This window comes from Mytilus galloprovincialis, chromosome 12 (genome assembly GCF_965363235.1).
Source record: "Mytilus galloprovincialis chromosome 12, xbMytGall1.hap1.1, whole genome shotgun sequence".
In the NCBI taxonomy this organism is placed as follows: domain Eukaryota; kingdom Metazoa; phylum Mollusca; class Bivalvia; order Mytilida; family Mytilidae; genus Mytilus; species Mytilus galloprovincialis.
In genome coordinates this window covers 80,400,590-80,422,712 of record NC_134849.1, presented here as the reverse complement: position 1 = coordinate 80,422,712, position 22,123 = coordinate 80,400,590, and the positions used below count along the sequence as shown (strand labels likewise).

The 22,123-nt window shown below is 34.4% G+C and overlaps 1 protein-coding gene across 4 annotated transcripts in view; it reads right to left on the bottom strand.

The window, feature by feature from the left end:
- Window positions 1-22,123, bottom strand: part of LOC143054974 (prolyl endopeptidase-like) — a 54,160-nt gene that overhangs the window by 7,075 nt on the left and 24,962 nt on the right. The window contains exons 8-17 of one of the 4 annotated variants that reach the window (XM_076228073.1): window positions 20,686-20,781; window positions 19,938-20,042; window positions 14,329-14,433; window positions 13,861-13,941; window positions 13,261-13,374; window positions 11,314-11,462; window positions 10,400-10,425; window positions 8,367-8,457; window positions 7,422-7,517; window positions 2,710-2,811 (exon numbers count right to left, since the gene is read on the bottom strand). In XM_076228073.1, coding sequence (XP_076084188.1) covers window positions 2,710-2,811; window positions 7,422-7,517; window positions 8,367-8,457; window positions 10,400-10,425; window positions 11,314-11,462; window positions 13,261-13,374; window positions 13,861-13,941; window positions 14,329-14,433; window positions 19,938-20,042; window positions 20,686-20,781 — 965 coding nt within the window. Of the gene's footprint in view, window positions 1-2,709; window positions 2,812-7,421; window positions 7,518-8,366; window positions 8,484-10,319; window positions 10,346-10,399; window positions 10,426-11,313; window positions 11,463-13,260; window positions 13,375-13,860; window positions 13,942-14,328; window positions 14,434-19,937; window positions 20,043-20,685; window positions 20,782-22,123 lie in introns of all 4 variants that reach the window. The other 3 variants (XM_076228074.1, XM_076228072.1, XM_076228075.1) reach the window with 3 other exon arrangements.

Here is a 22,123-nt window from a genome sequence, read left to right as displayed (position 1 = left end):
GTTTTCAACACCTTAAGTTTGTAATGTAGGTATTCCATATATACATCAATTTCAGGTAATCGCTAGGCTTACGCTTAGAGCTCCTATGCCAGTGAAAAATCAATAGGCAATATAGGAAAGGTGTACTGACATAAGTAGTCTCTAAACACATTGGCTCCAAATGGAGCTTTCGTTAGTAGAAGCCATATTAACTATGTGTATCAGTGAGAAAAATGTAAAAGCATAAAAATATAGTATATATACCAATACACATAATTAACAGAGCCTGGTGATGTTTGATAGCCTGACCGGTTTCGGTCCAAAAAGGACCTTCATCAGAGGCAGAATGATGGATTAATGTTTGCACCCTATTTATATAGATATGGTAACCGGCGGTTGAATTAACCGGCGGTTGAGGTAACCGGCGGTTGAGTTCACCGGCGGTTTAATTAACCAGCAGATCAGATTTAACTGGCAGTTCAGAGTTAACCGGCGGTTCAGATTTAACCGGCGGTTGGTTTAACCGGCGGTTGGTTTAACCGGCGGTTGAGTTAACCAGCGGTTGAGATTTAACCGGCGGTTCAGATTTAACCGGCGGATCAAAGTTATCCAGTGGATAAATATAAATCTTGTTGATATCTAAAAAGGTTCAATTATCCTTTCAGTGGGATTTTCAATGGTTACAGTTATCTATATTTAGCTAATGTACATGTTACAGTAAACTTTCTTTACATGTTACAGTAAACTTTTCGACATTATACAGTAATCATTTTACCTGATGATATAGCCATGTTTGGGCTTTAGTTCTGGGTAAAGGGTGTTTTAATAATTCAAGAAGTACATGGTAATCATTTAGTCTTGATTTTTGGCTTATGATTCACCTAAATATCAAGTCTTGGAATAGTACAATGTATGTGTGGTAGTCATGTGATCTTAATATTTGGCTTATGATACACCTAAATATTAATTCTTGAAATAGTACTTCCTATTAGTCATGCAGTCTTGATCTCAGGCTTATGATACACCTGAATATCAAGTCCTAAAATAGTAATTCATGGTTGTCATGCAGTCTTGATCTTTGGCTTATGATACACCTAAATATCAAGTCTAATAATAGTATTGCATGGTAGTCATGCAGTCTTGACGTTTTAGCTTGTGATACACCAAAACATCAAGTCAAAACTATTACCCCCCCTTAACCAAACAAAATTTGGTAAAAAGGGGGGGGGGTGGGTTCTTATTGAGAATGCTTCATTTAAGCCTTTAGTACTCCTTTTAAGATCAAAGGTAGACGAATATTAATCCTCAGTGTTAAAAAGTTTTCAACACCTTAAGTTTGTAATGTAGGTATTCCATATATACATCAATTTCAGGTAATCGCTAGGCTTACGCTTAGAGCTCCTATGCCAGTGAAAAATCAATAGGCAATATAGGAAAGGTGTACTGACATAAGTAGTCTCTAAACACATTGGCTCCAAATGGAGCTTTCGTTAGTAGAAGCCATATTAACTATGTGTATCAGTGAGAAAAATGTAAAAGCATAAAAATATAGTATATATACCAATACACATAATTAACAGAGCCTGGTGATGTTTGATAGCCTGACCGGTTTCGGTCCAAAAAGGACCTTCATCAGAGGCAGAATGATGGATTAATGTTTGCACCCTATTTATATAGATATGGTAACCGGCGGTTGAATTAACCGGCGGTTGAGGTAACCGGCGGTTGAGTTCACCGGCGGTTTAATTAACCAGCAGATCAGATTTAACTGGCAGTTCAGAGTTAACCGGCGGTTCAGATTTAACCGGCGGTTGGTTTAACCGGCGGTTGGTTTAACCGGCGGTTGAGTTAACCAGCGGTTGAGATTTAACCGGCGGTTCAGATTTAACCGGCGGATCAAAGTTATCCAGTGGATAAATATAAATCTTGTTGATATCTAAAAAGGTTCAATTATCCTTTCAGTGGGATTTTCAATGGTTACAGTTATCTATATTTAGCTAATGTACATGTTACAGTAAACTTTCTTTACATGTTACGGTAAACTTTTCGACATTATACAGTAATCATTTTACCTGATGATATAGCCATGTTTGGGCTTTAGTTCTGGGTAAAGGGTGTTTTAATAATTCAAGAAGTACATGGTAATCATTTAGTCTTGATTTTTGGCTTATGATTCACCTAAATATCAAGTCTTGGAATAGTACAATGTATGTGTGGTAGTCATGTGATCTTAATATTTGGCTTATGATACACCTAAATATTAATTCTTGAAATAGTACTTCCTATTAGTCATGCAGTCTTGATCTCAGGCTTATGATACACCTGAATATCAAGTCCTAAAATAGTAATTCATGGTTGTCATGCAGTCTTGATCTTTGGCTTATGATACACCTAAATATCAAGTCTAATAATAGTATTGCATGGTAGTCATGCAGTCTTGACCTTTTAGCTTGTGATACACCAAAACATCAAGTCAAAACTATTACCCCCCCCCTTAACCAAACAAAATTTGGTAAAAAGGGGGGGGGGGGGGGGGTTCTTATTGAGAATGCTTCATTTAAGCCTTTAGTACTCCTTTTAAGATCAAAGGTAGACGAATATTAATCCTCAGTGTTAAAAAGTTTTCAACACCTTAAGTTTGTAATGTAGGTATTACATATATACATCAATTTCAGGTAATCGCTAGGCTTACGCTTAGAGCTCCTATGCCAGTGAAAAATAGTATCTTACTTTATAAGGTATTTAAATTCCTCAGGTTTGTCAGCACATCCAAAATCTGTTGTCCATGCATGACCGATCGTAAACTTGTGGAACTTCAACATATCCATAACTCTGGAAATAATAAATAATAAAAAGTTAAATTGTTTTTAAAACAGTCAAAGCATGTTGTCCTATAATAATATTATTTAAACATCAATTTATATTTGTAGCTACAGAAAAGATCACATACAGGGCAGTATATTTTATCTAGCACCACATGTACATTGTTTAAAGCAGCAAATAACCAAATCTCTTAAAACCCAGACTTTTTTTTATGACCAATATCATTAGTCTTATCAAGAGGTTTTTGCTTACATTAACAACATAACCAGTACCACATGTGGAGCCAGATCTTCTTAACCTTAAGTGTTCTCCCCAGGATTTTTGGATAGCGCTGTGGTAAGCGCGTAATTTTCGACAATTCTCAGTAACTTTATTGCAGCGCGCGGTTTGTTTGTAATTGATTTGTTATGTGTTTTTATTATATCATGCTGTTGATGTTTCTTCTTGTTATGATGTCCTTGTCATGCTCATGGAAGTTACAGTGTATCCCTTAATGATGCTTTGTTTGTTAATGTTATTGTCTGGATATAGAAGTCTGAAGAGTCTTTTTTCTCCATTGTAAATTCATATATTAAATCCTCATACTATCTATGTATAAAACTGAAGGAAAAGTCTTTTTCAATGATGGATCTACACCAGATTTCTTAGCACCATCGGGTAATGTTGTAGAACATGAAGAACAACAATAAAGTCATTGACAGCTTCTGTTTGGTTTTGTAATAAACTGTAGCAGTGTACTGTTTACCTTACAACGTTTGACAGGAATTGACATTTTTTAGCATAAAGATTTCTCATTTTTATGACCTAAACGTTTTATAATATTTAAATGGCCTCATCCAAGCTGGACATCAAGAAAGTAAAATTTCCCAAGTCGTATCTGCTTGGGGTTTGTTTTGCTAATCATATCCTCTCAAATTGTTATCAAATGGAAGTAGTTTTTTTTTTTTTTTTTTTTTTTTTTTTTTAAGGTTTATATATTTTATTGAAATCTTTACATTTGTTAGTTTAAAACATCGATTACCGGTACCTTATCCCGGCCTCGTTAACATTAGTAATGATATTTATATATACAGGAGTTAGTGGTTGTTAGTAATATTCACCAAATATATATATATAATATACCGGTATAAATACATGTAAGTTAAATGCTAACAAATATAAAGATGGTTCGACATAAATGTCTAATGTCTAACAAACAAAAAATAAACAATTCTTCATAAATGACATATTATTTAGTTTTGGATTTAAGGAATCAAACAAAGATTATAAATCAAGAGTAGTTTCATTTCTTTTTTCTCTTTCTTCTCTCTTCCCTCCCTTTTTTAAAGCAATAAATGTTTAAATGATTTTATTAAATTTAAACTCCTCCCTCACAAGAAAAAAATAAAAATAAATAAATAACTAAGATAAGCTTTAAAACACACTGAAAGTAATTAAGAAAAAAGAAAGCCAAAAAAAACAAAAAAAAAACGGAAAGGGTAAAAATTTATGAATATATAAATAAATATCAGGAAATACCAATGTAAAGAGGTAAATAGAAAAAAGAAATGAGAACCACTTGCATTCACGTTCACTTTCTCTCAGTCTCTCATACACACATACAATTCTTAAATGGAAGAATTTCTGACTGAATTATAAGTTCGAATAGGGGATAATTAATATTTAAAAGACTTGATCATTTTCGGGGTTCGTATGGATTGTAAACCCGGCAAATAATTTGTAACAAACCCCTGTGTTTGATCGTTTTTAAAATCATCTTTTGTTCAAAGTTCGTAAAACAAGTTTGTGAGTGACGTCGGGAAATGCGGTCAATTCATTTCATCACATTTCATTCATATATGCCTCTATATTTTCTTTAAATTAAAAAAATCGATGTCAATGTTGAAATCTTTGTTTATTTTGATCTTTCAAAAACGCCATTTTGTAAAATTTATTAGACTGGTCCCGCGAAGTTACTTTGATACAACGGAAATAATTCATTCAAAAATCGTAAACCAGTCGATCACGTGATCCGAAGTGAAAAATAAGCGGGAATTTTGAAAAACATTGAAAAATATGGAAAAAAAATATAGCGACGCGGTTGCTTTGGATAGTGCTGTGGTCAGTGCAATAGGACAGCGGGGAATTGTAATAGCGCTGAAAAGCGCTGTGCTAAAACGGCCTGGGGAGAACACTGCGGCTTAAGCTTCCAAAACTCCACAGATCACCACAGGTTTTTTTTGTGAAGTTAATGCTCAGTCTTATAATAGTTTTCTATGTTGTGTTTCTTGACATGATTCCATTAGTTTTTCATAGACTTATGGGTTTGAGGGTTAAGATCTCAAAAACATGTTTAACCTCACCAAATTTTTGTGCCTAACCCAAGTCAGAAGCCTCTTGTCTTTGTTAGTCTTATATGATTTTTAATTTTAGTTTCTTTAATTATTAGAGTTTAGTATGACGTCTTTTATCACTGAACTAGTATACATTTGTGTTTCTGGGCAAGCCGAAGCACGCCTTCGGGTGCGAGAATTTATTGCTGCATTGAAGACTTATTGGTGGCCTTTGGCTGTTTTCTGTTCTTTGGTTTGGTTGTTGTCTCTTTGACACATTCCCCATTTCCATTCTTAGTTTTATTGGATCTCTCTTTTGTATCTTCTGCCCCTCAATTGTACAGTGACGGTGACTTACCCCACTTGATTTATAACACAACCAAACAGATCTGGTCTCTGTTTAATAGAGTGACGGTGACTTACCCCACTTGATTTATAACACAACCAAACAGATCTGGTCTCTGTTTAATAGAGTGACGGTGACTTACCCCACTTGATTTATAACACAACCAAACAGATCTGGTCTCTGTTTAATACAGTGACGGTGACTTACCCCACTTGATTTATAACACAACCAAACAGATCTGGTCTCTGTTTAATAGAGTGACGGTGACTTACCCCACTTGATTTATAACACAACCAAACAGATCTGGTCTCTGTTTAATACAGTGACGGTGACTTACCCCACTTGATTTATAACACAACCAAACAGATCTGGTCTCTGTTTAATACAGTGACGGTGACTTACCCCACTTGATTTATAACACAACCAAACAGATCTGGTCTCTGTTTAATACAGTGACGGTGACTTACCCCACTTGATTTATAACACAACCAAACAGATCTGGTCTCTGTTTAATAGAGTGACGGTGACTTACCCCACTTGATTTATAACACAACCAAACAGATCTGGTCTCTGTTTAATACAGTGACGGTGACTTACCCCACTTGATTTATAACACAACCAAACAGATCTGGTCTCTGTTTAATAGAGTGACGGTGACTTACCCCACTTGATTTATAACACAACCAAACGATCTGGTCTCTGTTTAATACAGTGACGGTGACTTACCCCACTTGATTTATAACACAACCAAACAGATCTGGTCTCTGTTTAATACAGTGACGGTGACTTACCCCACTTGATTTATAACACAACCAAACAGATCTGGTCTCTGTTTAATACAGTGACGGTGACTTACCCCACTTGATTTATAACACAACCAAACAGATCTGGTCTCTGTTTAATAGAGTGACGGTGACTTACCCCACTTGATTTATAACACAACCAAACAGATCTGGTCTCTGTTTAATACAGTGACGGTGACTTACCCCACTTGATTTATAACACAACCAAACAGATCTGGTCTCTGTTTAATAGAGTGACGGTGACTTACCCCACTTGATTTATAACACAACCAAACAGATCTGGTCTCTGTTTAATACAGTGACGGTGACTTACCCCACTTGATTTATAACACAACCAAACAGATCTGGTCTCTGTTTAATACAGTGACGGTGACTTACCCCACTTGATTTATAACACAACCAAACAGATCTGGTCTCTGTTTAATACAGTGACGGTGACTTACCCCACTTGATTTATAACACAACCAAACAGATCTGGTCTCTGTTTAATAGAGTGACGGTGACTTACCCCACTTGATTTATAACACAACCAAACAGATCTGGTCTCTGTTTAATAGAGTGACGGTGACTTACCCCACTTGATTTATAACACAACCAAACAGATCTGGTCTCTGTTTAATAGAGTGACGGTGACTTACCCCACTTGATTTATAACACAACCAAACAGATCTGGTCTCTGTTTAATACAGTGACGGTGACTTACCCCACTTGATTTATAACACAACCAAACAGATCTGGTCTTTGTTTAATACAGTGACGGTGACTTACCCCACTTGATTTATAACACAACCAAACAGATCTGGTCTCTGTTTAATACAGTGACGGTGACTTACCCCACTTGATTTATAACACAACCAAACAGATCTGGTCTCTGTTTAATACAGTGACGGTGACTTGCCCCACTTGATTTATAACACAACCAAACAGATCTGGTCTCTGTTTAATACAGTGACGGTGACTTACCCCACTTGATTTATAACACAACCAAACAGATCTGGTCTCTGTTTAATAGAGTGACGGTGACTTACCCCACTTGATTTATAACACAACCAAACAGATCTGGTCTCTGTTTAATACAGTGACGGTGACTTACCCCACTTGATTTATAACACAACCAAACAGATCTGGTCTCTGTTTAATACAGTGACGGTGACTTACCCCACTTGATTTATAACACAACCAAACAGATCTGGTCTCTGATTGGCACAGGCAGCCACAAGTAAGCCTCCATTTGATCCACCATTGATTGTTATTCTACAAAAGACATTTGATTGGTCAATGACAGACACTCGATTGGTCAATGATGGAGTCCAGAATGTCAACAATGACATATAAAAAAGAAGATGTGGTATGATTGCCAATGAGACAACTATCCACAAAAGACCAAAAAACATGCATGTTACAGACATTGAAATTAAAGTTACCTTTATTAGTATTCTTTCCAGATATATTTGGGTGACGTGACCAATATATTGTATAATCTGACACTAGAACTAATTGTACACCTTGTTTGTTTTTTCAAGTTTATTTTTTCAGAAGTTTGTGTAGATCTGGTGTAAAATGGTTCAATAATTATCACAATTCCTGTTACATTATTCTGGTAAATTAAAAATGAAAAAAATATGATCTCTTACCATTTATTAAGGTGGTACCTGACACCTTCACTAAAATTAATTTTGCTCGTTTAATTTTCATAAAATGTTGACAAAGTATTTACTTTGACCCTTTGACAAAAATGTGAAAATTTCAAAAAATTTGAACCAACCGTTTTATCAGAAAAATTACACTGGTTATATAGCAATTTGACAAACACTAATTTTGATCATTGAGAAGCTTAATATTCCCTTATAACACAACGTAATTAAAACGTTTAGCTGATTTTACAGAGTTATCTCCCTGTAGTGTTAGGTACCACCTTAAGTTTACTTCTTACTGAGGATTCATTATTATTCGTTGGATACCAATTTCCGTGGTTTTCAAGGGTACAGTTGAACCACGAATTTAAATGTTCAACTAAGTACAAATTTCTATTTAAATACTATTTCTTTATTTTTTTATTTTTACAAATTTTATTATAAATCAATTTTGCAATAAGTTTCTTACCTTTTGGCACAGGTGTAATTAGATTTAATGAGATATTCAGCTGCTGACTGGAAATCATCAAAAACATTCTGTTTGTTGGCTAACATCCCACCTTTATGCCAAGTCTCACCATATTCTCTACAGAATAAAAGAAAACAATAAAAACATTCTGTTTGTTGGCTAACATCCCACCTTTATGCCAAGTCTCACCATATTCTCTACAGAATAAAAGAAAACAATAAAAACATTCTGTTTGTTGGCTAACATCCCACCTTTATGCCAAGTCTCACCATATTCTCTACAGAATAAAAGAAAACAATAAAAACATTCTGTTTGTTGGCTAACATCCCACCTTTATGCCAAGTCTCACCATATTCTCTACAGAATAAAAGAAAACAATAAAAACATTCTGTTTGTTGGCTAACATCCCACCTTTATGCCAAGTCTCACCATATTCTCTACAGAATAAAAGAAAGCAATAAAAGCAATCTGTTTGTTGGCTAACATCCCACCTTTATGCCAAGTCTCACCATATTCTCTACAGAATAAAAGAAAACAATAAAAACATTCTGTTTGTTGGCTAACATCCCACCTTTATGCCAAGTTTCACCATATTCTCTACAGAATAAAAGAAAACAATAAAAACATTCTGTTTGTTGGCTAACATCCCACCTTTATGCCAAGTCTCACCATATTCTCTACAGAATAAAAGAAAACAATAAAAACATTCTGTTTGTTGGCTAACATCCCACCTTTATGCCAAGTCTCACCATATTCTCTACAGAATAAAAGAAAACAATAAAAACATTCTGTTTGTTGGCTAACATCCCACCTTTATGCCAAGTCTCACCATATTCTCTACAGAATAAAAGAAAACAATAAAAACATTCTGTTTGTTGGCTAACATCCCACCTTTATGCCAAGTCTCACCATATTCTCTACAGAATAAAAGAAAGCAATAAAAGCAATCTGTTTGTTGGCTAACATCCCACCTTTATGCCAAGTCTCACCATATTCTCTACAGAATAAAAGAAAACAATAAAAACATTCTGTTTGTTGGCTAACATCCCACCTTTATGCCAAGTTTCACCATATTCTCTACAGAATAAAAGAAAACAATAAAAACATTCTGTTTGTTGGCTAACATCCCACCTTTATGCCAAGTCTCACCATATTCTCTACAGAATAAAAGAAAACAATAAAAACATTCTGTTTGTTGGCTAACATCCCACCTTTATGCCAAGTCTCACCATATTCTCTACAGAATAAAAGAAAGCAATAAAAGCATTCTGTTTGTTGGCTAACATCCCACCTTTATGCCAAGTCTCACCATATTCTCTACAGAATAAAAGAAAACAATAAAAGCATTCTGTTTGTTGGCTAACATCCCACCTTTATGCCAAGTCTCACCATATTCTCTACAGAATAAAAGAAAACAATAAAAACATTCTGTTTGTTGGCTAACATCCCACCTTTATGCCAAGTTTCACCATATTCTCTACAGAATAAAAGAAAACAATAAAAACATTCTGTTTATTGGCTAACATCCCACCTTTATGCCAAGTCTCACAATATTCTCTACAGAATAAAAGAAAACAATAAAAACACTCTGTTTGTTGGCTAACATCCCACTTTAATGCCAAGTTTCACCATATTCTCTACAGAATAAAAGAAAACAATAAAAACATTCTGTTTGTTGGCTAACATCCCACCTTTATGCCAAGTCTCACCATATTCTCTACAGAATAAAAGAAAACAATAAAAACATTCTGTTTGTTGGCTAACATCCCACCTTTATGCCAAGTTTCACCATATTCTCTACAGAATAAAAGAAAACAATAAAAACATTCTGTTTGTTGGCTAACATCCCACATTTATGCCAAGTCTCACCATATTCTCTACAGAATAAAAGAAAACAATAAAAACATTCTGTTTGTTGGCTAACAACCCACCTTTATGCCGCTAACATCCCACCTTTATGCCAAGTTTCACCATATTCTCTACAGAATAAAAGAAAACAATAAAAACATTCTGTTTGTTGGCTAACATCCCACCTTTATGCCAAGTTTCACCATATTCTCTACAAAATAAAATAAAACAATAACAAGAATGTGTCCAAAGTACACGGATGCCCCACTCCCACTATCATTTTCCATGTTCAATGGACCGTGAAATTGGATAAAAAATATAATTAGGCATTAAAATTAGAAAGATAATATCCTAGGGAACATGTGTACTAAGTTTCAAGTTGATTGGACTTCAACTTCATCAAAAACTACCTTGACCAAAAACTTTAACCTGAAACATGCACTTTCATTTTCTATGTTCAGTGGACCGTGAAATTGGGGTCAAAAGTTTAATTTGGCTTTAAAATTAGAAAGATAATATCATAGGGAACATTTGTACTAAGTTTCAAGTTGATTGGACTTCAACTTCATCAAAAACTACCTTGACCAAAAACTTTAACCTGAAACATGCACTTTCATTTTCTATGTTCAGTGGACCGTGAAATTGGGGTCAAAAGTTTAATTTGGCTTTAAAATTAGAAAGATCATATCATAAGGAACATGTGTACTAAGTTTCAAGTTGATTGGACTTCAGCTTCTTCAAAAACTACCTTGACCAAAAACTTTAACCTGAAGCGGGACAGACGGACGAACGAACAGACGAACGAACGAACGAACAGACGGACGGACGAACGAACGAACGGACGCACAGACCAGAAAACATAATGCCCCTCTACTATCGTAGGTGGGGCATAAAAACATTACGTTTATTGTTGACCATCTCTCCTCTTTCCCCAAGTCTAGTTAGGTGAGAAAGCAAAGGTTTATCCAATCGACCATTCGGTGAAAGAAAATCAGTGAGATACCTGATACTGACAATAGCATATACTCCTCCCAGATGTTGAAGGTCAACCAATGGGAGATAGAGAACCTTTGATTGATAGATATATAGATATACATACCCTCCTCCTCTGATATTGGCAACAGCATATACTCCTCCCAGGTGTTGAAGGTAAACCAATCGTGAGACAGAGAAGCTTGGAGTGATAGCTATATTAAATCCTCCATACCCATACAACATGACAGGATTGTTACCATCTAACTTAACACCCTACAATAAATTCAGACTTTTGAAGCTCACTGTTTGTAAGAATGAGAATTTATCAGGCAATTAAAAATAAAAGTGTCAATAGGACTTCCCACTCATATTACTTATAAGTATTCATGGAAGTATTAATTTGATACAGTCGTGTCACTCTTGTGTTCTTGTTTTACAGGCCTCTACAATAACTTTCTTTTCAACTTGTCCTGTAGGACAAGTACATACCAAAATTTACTTGTCCGAATGAAATTGTTACTTGTCCAAAAAATTTCTATCAAAAATAACCTTTTTATATTTTTAGTTGATTAAATGAACAAACCGAATTTAAACAATAGACAGGATTTGATGTATTTCTTTTGATTTGAAATTCTTTTCAAAAATATGAGTCAAGTTCAACTGAATCTAGTCATGTCACAGGACTTAGGTTCTAGTTTTTCATCAATGCCAGTCTCATCAGACTCTAAACATGAGGCATCATCTGATAGGCCTGTACACTCATTGGATTTGTATAATCCTGGTTTTTTTTTCAGTTGAAAAAGGTTTATTGAAATGCAATCAATAAAAAGAAGATAAGGTCTAGATCTGATTGCCAATGAGACAACTCTCATCAAGAGACCAAATGACACCGAAAATAACAACTATAGGTCACATTATTGTCAGTACTGTTTTATTCTACTTATGATAAAATATGATTTTGTGAATTTAATGGTAAATAAAAAAATAAAAATTTTGTGAAAAAATTACCAGTATGGTATTTGTTATATGGAACAGAATAAGGTAGCAAAACAGGTACTGATTTGTCCTGGTCCCAAATGTCTCCTGCCTTGTCAAACTGTCTTTCAATCATGTCTACTAAATATGTCTCCTACGGTGCCAAACTGTCTATTAAACTTGGAGCTAAACCTGTTGAGGTGACGAATTGTCCTGTAAAGTTACCTCATCTACAAAGCGCATCATTGATTCGGATCAGTAAGACTGGTTTCCGAGAATAGTATACCTTTTACCTGTTAAAAAGTACCTGACAAAGAACCAGTTAAAAATTATCGATTGCAACAAGTAAACATGTTGAAGAAAAAGGTTTTGCATTTGAATAAACAGAATGCAGAAACATGTCAAACTAATATTTGTTTTCTGGTTTTTTGTTTATAATTACTTTGTTCATCAAAGTTGAATTAAATTTATTTTCTGCTGAATAATTGTACTTGTCCCGACGGACAAGCTTGATACAGCTTTTACTTGTCTGACCTTTTTTCCCTCTGGTACTGGACAATTGGACAAGCGTTATTGTCGAGGCCTGTTTTATGAAATAAATTAGAAAATTGCCTTTATGTTAAAAAAAAAAAAATGTACCAATGAAAATATAGAAATCGAGAGTTTTACACCTACCTTTTAAAATCCTAGTTGTGTTCGATAACATGTATACATGTACATGAATGGGACTTTGACTGACTTTTGATCATTCAAATACTAAATAAAAGATGAAATATATAGAGTTCTTATAAAAAATAGATTTCCAAACAGTTAATATAAAAAAGAAGATGTGGTATGATTGCCAATGAGACAACTATCCACAAAAGACCAAAATGACACAGACATTAACAACTATAGGTCACCGACTTTCTGTATCGATTTCTCAACCCAAAATAGGTCAAAAGATTGAACAGAGATATTGACATGTATTTGCATAAGGTCTATTTCTAGCCCACATATTTTTGTGCTTATCTAGTACTAAAAAGTTCTAAAATAAACAACAAATTGTCACAATAATTGGATTAACAAACAAACAAACAAAAAACCAGACACCAACCTTTTTAAGTACAATAAACATTGGTATCTTTGTGCCATCTTTACTGGGATAAAATACTTGTTTCGTCTCAAACTGGCTCAGATCAAAATTCTTGATCTTTATTTCTCTAAACACCTAAAAAGTAGAAATTTCAATTAAAATCTGCATCAAAAACATCAAAATATGACATGAGGTGTGATTGACAAAATGACAGAAGTTAAAAAAAATGTAGGTCACTGTTAAAACTTCAACACTGAACAATCCCAAAACTGCTAAGTCAGCTACTTCAGGCCATGAATTGAGAACATGTTTATATGGTGGCATAGTTATCAAAAGTACCAGGATTATAATTTAGCATAGCAATGTTTATAATATTTTATATTCATGAAACTTTTGACAAATTAAATTTCCAAATGAACATTTAGCAGAACCATGCTTCGTATGTAATCTTATCAATGATGTGATGCATTTTTCTTTTAAAATAACTATTCAAAATTGTTAATATCAACATTAAATGTTCTGTACAACTTTTGGTGTATGTTTTAGAATAATAACTGGTTATTCAACTGAGATAGACGAGGCTGTCAATTTTCTGAACATTCTCCACCAAGAGTTACCTACCTTGGGTGTATATGTACTAGTACTTATATCACAGTGGTATATCACACCAGGGGTCAGGAATGACACAAATTGGTAAAATATCTGAAATTAATAAAATAAATCATAATGAAATGTTTTAAAATCTTTACTACCCTTTTCATGCATTCAGACCACCTCAAAATTATATTAAATTTATTTCTTTAGATGATTTCTGGTATACTAATGTGATATTTTCTTCTTGTTCTAGATACACAAGTTTGCCTTTATCAATTAGTTATTAAAATCCTCCTTTAAATAATGCATATTTTGTGTTGTGAAGGGTCAGCATAAAGGTCATCTACAGGTGTCTACATCAAATCATGGAAGTGTGTAAATATGTCATCTCAGAATATTTTTATTCCGAATAGATGCTTTTCAACTGTTAAGAAATAAATCATGACTGGATTATCAAAATACTCTGCATTTCTTAGCCTTGTTCCTTAATATTACCTCATGTTGTTTTTTCTTCCCAGAATAACCAGCCACTGTTCCCACATCTAATGGTAGGGTGGCATTTCTTTGTCCTGTGGCTAAATCATGAATGTATAATCTGTTCTAAAAAGCAAGCACACAGCAAGGTTAAACATACTGATATATCTGACATATTATCTGTTAAATCTCTAATACTAACAGCTTTACTATTTAGATTGTTTTTGGAGTGTTTTACTACAACAACATAATGTCAAAATAGGTAGGGGTGTGTGCACATTATAACCATACAAACCTATATTTTTGTGACTGTACAAAGTCAGGATACATTAAAATGGTTAACACATTCACATCTCCATTTTTTAGCTTGATTCAAGTCAGGCTAGTATTGGGTCTTTTAGACCAAATAGCAAGGCTTTAACCCTCCATATATTTATTTTTTAGTCCATACCAATTTAGGCTTAAATACAAGGTTTATTCAACCCATCCACATCTACATTTTTGAGCCTGTAATGGTAAACCTTTCAAAATCTATATAATATTATAAAGTCCATCGTAACTTTTATCATGTCAAGGATGACCTCTGACCTACCTTAACATCCTCTAGATAACAGTTTAAGTCTATTGGTATTAATACGAGGCCCATTGTAGCACACTTTTATCATGTCAAGGACGACCTCTGATCTACCTTAACATCTTCTAGATAATACTATAAGTTTATTGGTATTGACACAAGAGGCCCATTGTAGTACACTTTTATCATGTCAAGTTGACCTCTGACCTACCTTAACATCTTCTAGATAACACAATATAAGTTTATTGGTATTGACACAAGAGGCCCATTGTAGCACACTTTTTTCATGTCAAGTTGACCTCTGACCTACCTTAACATCCTCTAGATAACACAATATAAGTTTATTGGTATTCACACAAGAGGCCCATTGTAGCACACTTTTTTCATGTCAAGTTGACCTCTGACCTACCTTAACATCTTCTAGATAACACAGTATAAGTTTATTGGTATTAACACAAGAGGCCCATTGTAGCACACTTTTTTCATGTCAAGTTGACCTCTGATCTACCTTAACATCTTCTAGATAACACAATATAAGTTTATTGGTATTCACACAAGAGGCCCATTGTAGTACACTTTTTTCATGTCAAGTTGACCTCTGACCTACCTTAACATCTTCTAGATAACACAATATAAGTTTATTGGTATTGACACAAGAGGCCCATTGTAGCACACTTTTTTCATGTCAAGTTGACCTCTGACCTACCTTAACATCTTCTAGATAACACAATATAAGTTTATTGGTATTGACACAAGAGGCCCATTGTAGCACACTTTTTTCATGTCAAGTTGACCTCTGACCTACCTTAACATCCTCTAGATAACACAATATAAGTTTATTGGTATTGACACAAGAGGCCCATTGTAGCACACTTTTTTCATGTCAAGTTGACCGCTGACCTACCTTAACATCTTCTAGATAACACAATATAAGTTTATTGGTATTGACACAAGAGGCCCATTGTAGTACACTTTTTTCATGTCAAGTTGACCTCTGACCTACCTTAACATCCTCTAGATAACACAATATAAGTTTATTGGTATTGACACAAGAGGCCCATTGTAGCACACTTTTTTCATGTCAAGTTGACCTCTGACCTACCTTAACATCTTCTAGATAACACAGTATAAGTTTATTGGTATTAACACAAGAGGCCCATTGTAGCACACTTTTATCATGTCAAGGACGACCTCTGACCTACCTTAACATCCTCTAGATAACACAGTATAAGTTTATTGGTATTGACACAAGAGGCCCATTGTAGCACACTTTTTTCATGTCAAGTTGACCTCTGACCTACCTTAACATCTTCAAGATAACACAGTATAAGTTTATTGGTATTAACACAAGAGGCCCATTGTAGCACACTTTTTTCATGTCAAGTTGACCTCTGACCTACCTTAACATCTTCTAGATAACACAGTATAAGTTTATTGGTATTGACACAAGAGGCCCATTGTAGCACACTTTTATCATGTCAAGTTGACCTCTGACCTACCTTAACATCTTCTAGATAACACAATATAAGTTTATTGGTATTGACACAAGAGGCCCATTGTAGCACACTTTTGTCATGTCAAGTTGACCTCTGACCTACCTTAACATCTTCTAGATAACACAATATAAGTTTATTGGTATTGACACAAGAGGCCCATTGTAGTACACTTTTTTCATGTCAAGTTGACCTCTGACCTACCTTAACATCTTCTAGATAACACAGTATAAGTTTATTGGTATTCACACAAGAGGCCCATTGTAGTACACTTTTTTCATGTCAAGTTGACCTCTGACCTACCTTAACATCCTCTAGATAACACAATATAAGTTTATTGGTATTGACACAAGAGGCCCATTGTAGCACACTTTTTTCATGTCAAGTTGACCTCTGACCTACCTTAACATCTTCTAGATAACACAGTATAAGTTTATTGGTATTCACACAAGAGGCCCATTGTAGTACACTTTTTTCATGTCAAGTTGACCTCTGACCTACCTTAACATCTTCTAGATAACACAGTATAAGTTTATTGGTATTGACACAAGAGGCCCATTGTAGCACACTTTTTTCATGTCAAGTTGACCTCTGACCTACCTTAACATCCTCTAGATAACACAGTATAAGTTTATTGGTATTGACACAAGAGGCCCATTGTAGCACACTTTTTTCATGTCAAGTTGACCTCTGACCTACCTTAACATCTTCTAGATAACACAGTATAAGTTTATTGGTATTCACACAAGAGGCCCATTGTAGCACACTTTTGTCATGTCAAGTTGACCTCTGACCTACCTTAACATCTTCTAGATAACACAATATAAGTTTATTGGTATTGACACAAGAGGCCCATTGTAGTACACTTTTTTCATGTCAAGTTGACCTCTGACCTACCTTAACATCTTCTAGATAACACAGTATAAGTTTATTGGTATTCACACAAGAGGCCCATTGTAGTACACTTTTTTCATGTCAAGTTGACCTCTGACCTACCTTAACATCCTCTAGATAACACAATATAAGTTTATTGGTATTGACACAAGAGGCCCATTGTAGCACACTTTTTTCATGTCAAGTTGACCTCTGACCTACCTTAACATCTTCTAGATAACACAGTATAAGTTTATTGGTATTCACACAAGAGGCCCATTGTAGTACACTTTTTTCATGTCAAGTTGACCTCTGACCTACCTTAACATCTTCTAGATAACACAGTATAAGTTTATTGGTATTGACACAAGAGGCCCATTGTAGCACACTTTTTTCATGTCAAGTTGACCTCTGACCTACCTTAACATCCTCTAGATAACACAGTATAAGTTTATTGGTATTGACACAAGAGGCCCATTGTAGCACACTTTTTTCATGTCAAGTTGACCTCTGACCTACCTTAACATCCTCTAGATAACACAGTATAAGTTTATTGGTATTCACACAAGAGGCCCATTGTAGTACACTTTTTTCATGTGAAGTTGACCTCTGACCTACCTTAACATCTTCTAGATAACACAGTATAAGTTTATTGGTATTCACACAAGAGGCCCATTGTAGCACACTTTTTTCATGTCAAGTTGACCTCTGATCTACCTTAACATCTTCTAGATAACACAATATAAGTTTATTGGTATTGACACAAGAGGCCCATTGTAGTACACTTTTTTCATGTCAAGTTGACCTCTGACCTACCTTAACATCTTCTAGATAACACAATATAAGTTTATTGGTATTAACACGAGGCCCATTGTAGCACACTTTTTTCATGTCAAGTTGACCTCTGACCTACCTTAACATCTTCTAGATAACACAATATAAGTTTATTGGTATTCACACAAGAGGCCCATTGTAGTACACTTTTTTCATGTCAAGTTGACCTCTGACCTACCTTAACATCCTCTAGATAACACAATATAAGTTTATTGGTATTGACACAAGAGGCCCATTGTAGCACACTTTTTTCATGTCAAGTTGACCTCTGACCTACCTTAACATCTTCTAGATAACACAGTATAAGTTTATTGGTATTCACACAAGAGGCCCATTGTAGCACACTTTTTTCATGTCAAGTTGACCTCTGACCTACCTTAACATCTTCTAGATAACACAGTATAAGTTTATTGGTATTGACACAAGAGGCCCATTGTAGTACACTTTTTTCATGTCAAGTTGACCTCTGACCTACCTTAACATCTTCTAGATAACACAGTATAAGTTTATTGGTATTGACACAAGAGGCCCATTGTAGCACACTTTTTTCATGTGAAGTTGACCTCTGACCTACCTTAACATCTTCTAGATAACACAGTATAAGTTTATTGGTATTCACACAAGAGGCCCATTGTAGCACACTTTTTTCATGTCAAGTTGACCTCTGATCTACCTTAACATCTTCTAGATAACACAATATAAGTTTATTGGTATTGACACAAGAGGCCCATTGTAGTACACTTTTTTCATGTCAAGTTGACCTCTGACCTACATTAACATCTTCTAGATAACACAATATAAGTTTATTGGTATTAACACGAGGCCCATTGTAGCACACTTTTTTCATGTCAAGTTGACCTCTGACCTACCTTAACATCTTCTAGATAACACAATATAAGTTTATTGGTATTGACACAAGAGGCCCATTGTAGTACACTTTTTTCATGTCAAGGACGACCTCTGATCTACCTTAACATCTTCTAGATAACACAGTATAAGTTTATTGGTATTAACACGAGGCCCATTGTAGCACACTTTTTTCATGTCAAGTTGACCTCTGACCTACCTTAACATCTTCTAGATAACACAGTATAAGTTTATTGGTATTCACACAAGAGGCCCATTGTAGTACACTTTTTTCATGTCAAGTTGACCTCTGACCTACCTTAACATCTTCTAGATAACACAGTATAAGTTTATTGGTATTCACACAAGAGGCCCATTGTAGCACACTTTTTTCATGTCAAGTTGACCTCTGACCTACCTTAACATCTTCTAGATAACACAGTATAAGTTTATTGGTATTCACACAAGAGGCCCATTGTAGCACACTTTTTTCATGTCAAGTTGACCTCTGACCTACCTTAACATCTTCTAGATAATACTATAAGTTTATTGGTATTGACACAAGAGGCCCATTGTAGTACACTTTTATCATGTCAAGTTGACCTCTGACCTACCTTAACATCTTCTAGATAACACAATATAAGTTTATTGGTATTGACACAAGAGGCCCATTGTAGCACACTTTTGTCATGTCAAGTTGACCTCTGACCTACCTTAACATCTTCTAGATAACACAATATAAGTTTATTGGTATTGACACAAGAGGCCCATTGTAGTACACTTTTTTCATGTCAAGTTGACCTCTGACCTACCTTAACATCCTCTAGATAACACAATATAAGTTTATTGGTATTGACACAAGAGGCCCATTGTAGCACACTTTTTTCATGTCAAGTTGACCTCTGACCTACCTTAACATCTTCTAGATAACACAGTATAAGTTTATTGGTATTCACACAAGAGGCCCATTGTAGCACACTTTTTTCATGTCAAGTTGACCTCTGACCTACCTTAACATCTTCTAGATAACACAGTATAAGTTTATTGGTATTCACACAAGAGGCCCATTGTAGCACACTTTTTTCATCCTCTGGAACTAGAGTTGTCCATTTCTCCTGAAAAAAGTCAAAAAGTTTATCAATTTAAAAATTCATCAAACAACAATTGCCTCTTCAATCAAACTGACTTTTTACCAATTAATTTTTCCTGTCAAAATTGTCGAAATTGACAGTACACTGGGTTTTCTTTTAAGTTTTCGTTACCTGCCAACATTATATGCCTTTTGATCAAGGACCATAAGAACCGCAATAAAGAAAATTGTCAATACTGACTTTAACCACTATTTTGTAATCAGTATCAGCATATTAAAATTAAAAGTGCATTGGTCTAATTGTTCATGAGTAATAGTTGGAAATGGCGTAAAGTGTCTTTTGTCTATCTATCAGGAACCATAACTCTTGAACAGTAAAAGTGAAAATCGTCAACATTGATTTTGACCTCCATTTTGTCATCAGTAATCAATACATTAAAATTTAAAAATAGATACTAGAAGATGTGTTATGATTGCAAATGAGAAAACAAGCATTAAAAAGCATTAATTAAAAGGTTCATAAATTATTGCACAGAAACTGTAAGCAGCAGTCAGCCACCACCATCCATACTTCACCAATTCAATATCATTGGTTTTACCATTTAGAAAACCTAGTTTAAAATTGATTGATTAATAACTATATTTTATTGATGTCTGATTTGACTTACCATATCATAATCAGCCAGATCAATATTAATCAGCTTGTATCTTGGTGCCTTTAGATTGGTCTTAAATGTAAACACTGTCCCTTCATTGGTGATGTACTACAAAAATATAATTCATATAAATAATCAACTTCATTCAACTCTATAAAAGTCACAACTATGAATGGAAAACTTCACTGATAAGAGGTTTCTCTGATTTCATTTCATTGACACTTTTCATATCACTTAACAATTGATATATATTTAAAGAAAGAAATCTGTACAAATAGTCAATTTCAATGAGTTGTGAATTTCAAATCTAATATGATTGCAATTTATTCATGTTATTATTGGGTACAGTGCACTTGCTTCATACTAACAAACTTCAACTAGCAATAGGCTTACAACATGAACAATAAACTACTAGTATGATCAGTCAGCGGACTTACTGAAATAAGTGATTTTTAAATCACTTATTTGAGTAGCAAATTTGAGGTTTTGTCACAAAAATGGGATTTTGTAGTTTTTTCAAAATTTTAAACACATAGGTTTAAATAACATCTTTTAATTAATTGGTAAAATTAAAAAAATATGAACTTTTTGCTTCTTTTAAGTAGAAAGGTTTATATGCCTTTGATGCTATCATTTATCTGAAAATTCTATTTTAGTTGAAAAAATGCTATAATAATGGCTTTACATAATGAACTGATACTTTCTTAAAAGATTTTTCACAGCAGTGGGAGTATTTTTCCTGTGAAGTTCAAGGTTTCATCTTTCAGATTATGTAATAAAATTCTACTGTTCGTGATAAAAATTTCACTGTTCGGGGGTGTTGAAATTAGTGGGGGTTATTAAAAGAATACTTAAAAGAATACTTAAAGAAGTGATTTTTGGGGAGGAAATTGAGGTCTGATACTTAAACAAGTGATTTTTATGTCATTATGCTAGATTCAGTACAAGGTCATCACCTGAAATGACCTGGTCATCCTAGACAGCACAGATGTTGGTTCTGATAAGTTTAGAAACATAATTAGTCCCTGGATCATTAGTATTCTATATATAAAGCTACACTAATATTAAATCACTTCTTCTAGTGATTAATTTGTACTACTTAAATAGGTGATTATTAAAGAAAGACAACTCTAACTTCCAACCTTTATGGAAATAATGTTACTTGAATCAGTGATTTAGAAAATCCCTTGTTTAAGTAAGTCCCCTGACTGATGATACATTCACAACAATGAAAAATAAAATGTGCTAATTGCTGAGTTGTTTTGTTTTCATGTTTCATGTTTCAGTTGCTGTAAAGTCTCTTACTATTTGTATGAGACTCACGTTTTTTCATACTTATTTGTCAGCACTATCCTCAAGTTGTTCTATTGTTTATTTTCTTTTTACCAAATCTAAAGCATTTGCTTCATGAAAACTTGACAGCTCTACAGTTTCATTATAGAGGCCCCTC